This window comes from Chrysochloris asiatica, unplaced genomic scaffold (assembly GCF_000296735.1).
Source record: "Chrysochloris asiatica unplaced genomic scaffold, ChrAsi1.0 scaffold00113, whole genome shotgun sequence".
Classification (NCBI taxonomy): domain Eukaryota; kingdom Metazoa; phylum Chordata; class Mammalia; order Afrosoricida; family Chrysochloridae; genus Chrysochloris; species Chrysochloris asiatica.
The window spans coordinates 9,124,647-9,132,726 of record NW_006408631.1 but is presented as its reverse complement, the minus strand read 5'-3'; the positions used below and the strand labels follow the sequence as shown (position 1 = coordinate 9,132,726).

Sequence of the window (8,080 nt, the reverse complement as noted above, 5' to 3'; positions counted from 1 at the left end):
CAAACTGCAAGGTCAGCAGTTTGAAACTACCCACGGCACATAACAACAACAACATATATATATATTTGGAGTCCTGGTGTGGAGCTGTTGGATAAGCACTGGGCTACTTGCCTCAAGGTTGGTGGTCAAACCCACCATTTACTCTTCAGAAACCCTATATAGGGTTGCTATAAGTCAGAACCATTTCAACATCACTTAACAGCAGCATATATATTTAGTATTTTGAACATAATTTCAACAGAACCAATAATGTTCAATAACTCTTTCAGATGAGTGCTTCCATTATTAAATAATAAAATTCTATATGAATTATCAAAAATCTTAAGATAAAAAACTCACACATGGCTCATCGTAAAGGTCTGTGGAATCATTATATTCATGTTCTGTTCAATGGGATCATCATCACATAGATAGAAAATCAACACGATGAAAAGTTTCATAGACAAAACAACAAAGCTAGAAGTTATTTATTCATTTATTTTTTAATATTTAGCAAATTGTAATGAAGAGAAGACTTATTTACCCTTTAAAATATTTTCTATTACCTGCTTTCACCATACTTATTCAATCTGTATGCTGAAGAAATAATCCAGGAAGATGGATGATAGGAAGAAGAATGTGGCATTAGGATTGTAGGAAGATTCCTTAAGAATCTGTGATATACAGATGATACAACTTTGTTTGCTGGAAGTGAAGAGGACTTCAAGTCCTGATGAAGATCAAAGACCACAGCCTTTTGTGTAGGTTGCACCTCAATGTAAAGAAAACATAATTAGTCACCACTGGACCAATAAACTATACCAAGGTAAATGGAGAAAAGATTGAAGTTGTCAAAGATTTCATGTTGCTTGTATCCACCATCAACACTCATGGAGGCACAGTCAAAAAATCAAATGACTTACTGCATAAGGCAAATTTGATGCACAAGACCACTTTAAAATTTTGAAGAGCAAAGATATCAGTTCGAGAAATAAAGTGCACCTGACCTAAGCTGTGGTATTTCCAATAGCCTCAGTATGCATGTGAAAGTTGGAAAGTGAATAAGGAAGAACAAATATATTTTAGTTATGGTGTTGAAGAAGAATATTAAAGGTACCATGTACTGCCAGAAGAACTAACAAATCTGTGTTGGAAGAAGTACAACCAAATGATCCTTAGAAGCCAAGATGGTCAGACTGCACCTCTTACACTTCAGACGTCTGGTCAGGAGGGACCAGTCCCTGCAGAATGACATCATGTTTGGTAAAATGTAGTGTCATTGAAAACAAGGGAGACTCCCAATAAGACAGAATGACACAATGGCAACAGCAATGGCTCAAGTGTTAACAGCAATTGTGAGGATGGTGCAGGAACTAGTGGTGTTTCGTTCTGTTGTACATAAGGTTGTTGTGGGTCAGATCCAACTGGATGGGCACTTAACAACAACAAATTACCTTTAATATATAATGTTGTTGTTTTTAAGTGCCACCCAGTCTGTCCTGACTCACAGCAACCCTATATAGGGTTTCCAAGTATTGACTGGTGAGTTTGAACTGCCAACCTTGCAGGTGCTTTATCCCACAGTACCACACCAGGACTCATAATATATAATGTTGTTGTTATGTGCTGTGGAGTCAGTTCCAACTCACAGCAACCCTGTACAGGGTTTCTGAGTCTGCAAATCTTTATGGGAGCAGAAACCCTCATCTTTCTCCCACAGAACAGCTGATGGTTTCGAACTGCTGACCCTGAGGTTAGCAGCCCGATTCGTAACCACTATATTACCAAAACTCCTTCATAATATATAATAGAAGATATTAAAAAGATAACACTATACATAGTCACTATGAGTCAGAACTAACTTGATAGTGCTTACCAACAATAACATTACCTTTAAGGGGAGTATGGTGGCTTCATTGGAAAAGTCATAGATTGTGAACCATAAGATTGGTGTTTCAATCTGCCAGCACAAGAGAGGAAGTCCTTGCTACTAAGGAATATTCTGGTGGTACTTCTTCCAAGACAGATTTGTTTGTTTTTATGGTAATCCAAGGTAAATTCAAGATTCTTCAACAAGATCACAATTCAAATGTAATGATTCTTCTGTGGTCTTTTTTTGTTCATGGTCCAACTTTCACTTGGGAGCAATTGAAAGCACCACATCTTGGGTCAGCTACATCTGGCTCATCAAAGTGACATCTTTCCTCTTTAACACTTTAAAGAGGTTTTGAATAAAAAAATTCTTAATGCAATATGTTTGATTTCTTGAATGCTGCTTCCATGAGCATTGATTGTGGATCCTAGCAAAATGACATCTTTAACAACTTCAGTCTTTTCTTCATTTTTCATTGTTATTTATTGGTCCAGTGGTGATGTGTTTTGTTTTCTTTGCATTGGGGTGCAATTCATCCTGAAGACTGTCTTTGATCTTCATCAGTAAGTTTTTAAGTCCTCCTCACTTTCAGTATGCTTGTGTCATCTATACATCACAGGTTTTTAATGAGTTTTCCTCCATTCCTGATGCCACATTCTTCTTCATATAATCTAGCTTTTCAAATTATTTGCTCAGCATAGAGATTGAATAAGTACAGTGAAAAGATAACCATGGCACACACCTTTCCTGTATTAAACTATTCAGCATTCCCTTGACCTATTTTTCACAGAATTATCCATAGTTTATTATGATCTATACAGTTGAATGCCTTTATGTAGTCAGTAAAGCACAAGTAAACACAATAAAGCACAAGAACCCTACTAATTTATTCAGTCTAAAATTGATCACACATCCAATCAAGATGCAGTGATAGTTATTGATGACTGGAATGAAAATTTTGAAAACAAAAAGTTGGGAAACAAGGCCAACTTCTGGTAGTCTCTGCTTTCCATCTGATCCATCTGATGTCAGCAATTATATTCCTCATCCCAAGTCCTCTTCTGAATCCAGCTTGAATTTCTGGCAGCTGCTTGTAGATGTACTGTTGCATCTGGTTTTACCTTCAGCAAAATTTTACTTTCATGTAATAGATTGATATTATTATTCAATGATTTCCATACTGCTGGATCACTTTTTTTTTTTGCAATGGGCACAAATATGGATCTTTTACAATTGGTTGGATAGGGACCTGGGGAAATATTCCAAATTTCTTGGTATGGAAGAGTGATTACCTTCAGTGTAGTGCTGCATTGGCTTGTTGAAACTTTTCAATTTGCATTCTGTCTACTCTGAAGCCTTGTTTTTTGCCAATGCCTTCAGTGGAATGCAGCTTGAACTTCTTTCTTCAATATTATCGGTTCTTGATTATATACTACTTTCTGAACTTATTGAGCACTGACTTTTTTTTTTTTTTTTTTAGTACAGTGATTCTATATTCCTTCGATCTTCTTTTGACATTTCCCACTTCATTCAATATTTTGCCCATAGAATTCTTCAATATAGCAACCCAAGACTAGAACTTTTTCATCAGGCTTTTCAAATTGAAAAATGCTGAGGATGCTCTTCCTATTTGGTTTTCTAACTCCAGGTTTTGGCACTTTTTATTATATTTGACTTTATCTTCTATAGCTGCTTTTTGAAATTTTCTATCCAGCTCTTTTACTTCCTCATTTCTTCAGTCATTTTAGCTCCTCTACGTTCAGGAACAATTCTTCATAGTCTACTTTTACATCCATTTTGGTCTTTCTTTCCTTTTTTTTTTTTCCTTTCTTCCCTGTCTTTTAAATGACCTTTTGCTTTCTTCCTCTGATCTTCAGTCATTAGTGTCAAATGACTTAAATCTGTTCTTGAGATGTTCTCTAAATTCAAGTGATAGAAACTCAAGGTTGTATTTTGTCTCTCAAGGACTTGTTTTAACTTTTTCCAGGTTCATCCTGAACTTTCATATGAACAACTGATGTGTTCCACAGTAAGTTCCTGTCTTTATTTTGACTGATGATAAAAACTCTTCCCACAGGTATAGTGAAGTTGATTTCTGTGCATTCTATCTAGGGAGATCCATGTTCTCAGTCACCTTTTATGTTGTTGAAAATGTATTTGTAAGCACTAAGTCATTGGTCTTGTAAAATTCTATCATGCAGCCTACTGCATTACTTCTATCACCATGGCCTTATTTCCCAACTTTTTGTTTTCAGATTTTTTCATTCTAGTTATCAGTAATTATCACTGCATCTTGATTGGATGTGTGATCACTTTTAGACTGAAGAAATTAGTACAGTTCTTCAGTTTCATCATCTCTGGGTTTAGTAATTGCTGCATAAATTTGAGTAATACTCATCTCATATGAACTGATCTTCCTTATAAGCATATGAATATTGTCCTATCGTAGACAACCTTGTACTTCAAGATAGATCTCAAAATGTTCTTTTTAACAATGATTTTGACAAATTCTTCTTAATTTATTATTTTAGAGATAGTAAACTATGATTGTTAGATTCTTAAGGGACAATTCCATTACTGTGCACTAATGCCTAAGATATTAATTTTGATGCATTCCAAATTATTTTTGACTATTTCTAATTTTCCCAGATTTATGCTTCATACACCTCACGTTCCAATTATTAATGGATGTTTACAGCTGTTTCTTCTCATTTTGAGTTGTGCCCCATCAGCAAATGAAGAAAATTTTGTTTTATCCACATATTGAAGGTCAACTCTACTTTTAGGAGGCAACTCTTTTCCAGTTATATTTTGAGCACCTTCCAACTTGAGGGACTCTTCTGGCACTATATTCAGAGAATTTTCTAGTGCTATTCATGATGTTTTGATCTTCTGGCCTTCTATCTGACAATGTTCTGCTGATAATCATCAGGTTTTCAGTGTCTAATCCTTCAGAAGTGCTCTGCCTCTCCTTCTTATTAGTCTCTTAGTCTGGAAGTTCTGCTGAAACCTGCTGGTATTTAAAATACTGGTGATATAGCTTTCACCACCACAGCAACACACATAAGCCACCACAGTACCACAAACTGACAGATGAGTGGTGGCTTTGTTATGTTAATGTTTATAAAACCATTTCCCATGTTAATATTGCACCAAATGTACACTAGATTTCATCCTCACATATTCCAAAGTTACTATAAAGTTAAAGTTATTATTTCTTACAAAATTTAGGACATGATTATGTACATAAAGATTATGCAGTTCAAAAGTAACTTAATTCAATTGCAATAGTTGACTTATTTGAATTCCTTTTCTATTGAATGTCAACTGGGACTAGTGTTCCTACTGTTTGTTTGTTGTTGTTGTTTTTTTTTTACCAGTACATACACAAAATCATAACCTTGCATTTGTCTCATGGCAAAGAGTATTGCTGGCCTTCATGGAAGGAGATAAGCAGATATGATTACTCAAGGCAGTCTTCCCAGAATGGATCAGAGATGTGTTATCTATTAATATGATTTATCCTTCCTCAGTAATTGTTCATGTTGGATTCAGAGTTCATCATTTGTAAATGTAGCAAAAGTTAGACTAGCACGCCTATCTTCACTTCTTGTTGATTAGAAAGAAATAGTATACTCCCAAGAGAACTACTGAGATCATGAGTTTTATTTACAAGGGAGGGGTCTATAGAGGAAAGACATTAACAAAGGAGTTAAAATGGTATGGGCCTCATAGAGTTAATAGCCTTGTGGGTGGGTCCTGTTGTGACCATGTGTGAACTTTATTTGCAGATGCCCTGGTGTCAATTTCATTTAGTGCCTTGCCATTTCCCATCCATTGCAGTTCTTGATCTTATTTTGTATTCAGTATTCTTGGCATTTATGAGTATTTGCATTGACAGCTGTTGACCCTGTTTTGTTGATGCCCTAAGCATATGCTTACCTTATTTATTAGGTAATTAGTTCCTACTCAGGACATAGTCAGTATTAATTCTGGTTTTCTGGACCAGGCTAAATATTAAACATTTGTGTCTATGGAAGCTACTACTCTAAATGCCCCTTTAAGTCAAGAAGATTCATTGAGTGCTTGATCTCTTTTATTTGGAGGATCTAGAGAGAAAATCTATCCCTTCTTTCTTCTAGCTTCTGGTGGCTGCAAGCATTCATTGACATTTTTTTGGTTTCTGACTGCATTACTGCAGACTCTGTCTCCAACTTGATATTGCCTTTTCCTCCATATGTTTGTCAAATCTCCCATACTTCCCTCTTAAAAAGAAGCACATGGTCACACTTAGGGTCCACCCAGATAAGGTGGGAAAACCCTCACATCTAAATATTCTTAACATCTGTAAATACTATTTTACCAAATAAATAACATTTCTCAATTCCAGATATTATGATCTGATATCATTGTATGGCATAGTTCAGCAAAATATATTAATGATTCAATTCATATAACTTCATTGCTTTGTAACTGCACGTAGATGGAAATAAAACTTTTGTCCCTATAGAACTTTAGAAGATTTTGAATGACTCACTTATTTTTATATATTTTTTAGATGATAAACATTCCAGAAATGAAAAATAAAATTAAGACACAAGCTTTAATATACCCTTATTTACAGACAGTTGATGTCACCACACCATCTACCAAAGAAAATGAACATGGTCCATTACTATCAATGGAAATGGCAATTAAAATGGGATGTAAATATTTGACTACAGATGAAGTATGTCCCAAAATATTTAGAACAAACCAACATATGCCTCAAGGATCAAGACATCTCTTCAGGTTGGTTAACTGGAGTATCTTCCTACCTGAACAATTTAAAAAGAACAATGTTTATACAGAACCACTTACTGGAAGATTTGACCCATCATATGCAGGACTTACAGATATCATGTTATCACCCTTATTGGCCAATGACACCCAGCTACAAAATTTGCCATTAACTTATATCCTTACCTGCCAACATGATATTCTAAGAGATCATGAACTTACGTATGTCACACGACTTCAAAATGTTGGAGTTCAAGTTGTTCATGACCATATAGAGGATAGAATCCATGCAGCAATAGTTTACATGGGGTCACTGTTCTATTTATATCTAGGAATTACACTAAAAGATAAGTATATTAGTTGGCTAGAAGAAAATCTATAAACATTTAGTATATAGCACTAGTTTACAATGTGGCACACAGTAATTGAAATTTCTAGTAATTATATTTTCTAGTTCTGTGAGATTAATGGACAGATGATAATACTGATTTTGGATAAGCCTAAGTTTAAAGCAGAACACTAATGTACTGTGTATCTTTGTCAAATTATTTAATTTCTCTAATTATAGATCTATCTAGACTAGAAATATTTATGGTATTATTCACTTGCTATTATATAACTTATTCTATATGGTGGTAATGTGCCATGGATCGGTTCTGACTCATAGCAACCCTGTACAGGGTTTCAAAAGCTGTAAATCTTGATGGGAGCAGAAAGCCTCATCTTTCTCCTGCAGAATAGCTGGTAGTTTCGAACTGCTGACCCTGAGGTTAGCAGCCCTATTCGTAGCTACTATGCTACCAGAGACATAATCAGTCCTAAAAATGTTTCTATGGATTAAAAATATAAATAGTAACTATAGTTATAGAAAACACAGACATGATTGTGTCAATGCAACTATAGCAACAGCAACAGGTAAAAAGAGGAAAAAGTTTAAGGAAGTAAAATTGCTATGCATTTATATGATGGAAACAATATTTTATAATACAGTTATTTTTTTCCAGTTAAGTATGGTTTACGTATTACTTTGACCCACTAGATGTAAAGCCTGTTAAATTTTTATTCTTTTTTTATTGACTAACTACATACAAAATGTACTTTCAAATGCATAATAGTCACAATCCAAGCCTTGTCAATCTGGCAACATACGCATAATCTCTAAGTAAATTGCAAAGTCATACTAGCATGTGCCTAACATGCTAACATGTTATGACAAAAACCACACTGTCCCCATTTACATCTTATATTTCACAAATGAACAAATCAAAAATATTTTATGCACACACATAAAACTATATATATATATATATTCATAACAATTCCAACCCTTATAGTTGGTATTTAGAACTACCTCTTCAACTACCCATTCCATATTATTTTTGTCCTCAGCAAGCACCTGAACTGGCCATGGTTCTTTGCCTAGTGGTATGATCCAAGCCTTCATTCCTG

The 8,080-nt window shown here is 34.8% G+C and overlaps 1 protein-coding gene across 1 annotated transcript in view; it reads left to right on the top strand.

The window, feature by feature from the left end:
- Window positions 1-7,013, top strand: part of LOC102841872 (arylacetamide deacetylase-like 2-like) — a 17,867-nt gene extending 10,854 nt beyond the window's left edge. Inside the window, exon 4 of the mRNA XM_006867999.1 lies at window positions 6,411-7,013. Within this exon, the coding sequence (XP_006868061.1) occupies window positions 6,411-7,013 (603 nt within the window). The remainder of the gene's footprint in view (window positions 1-6,410) is intronic.
- The last annotated feature ends 1,067 nt before the right edge of the window (window positions 7,014-8,080 follow it).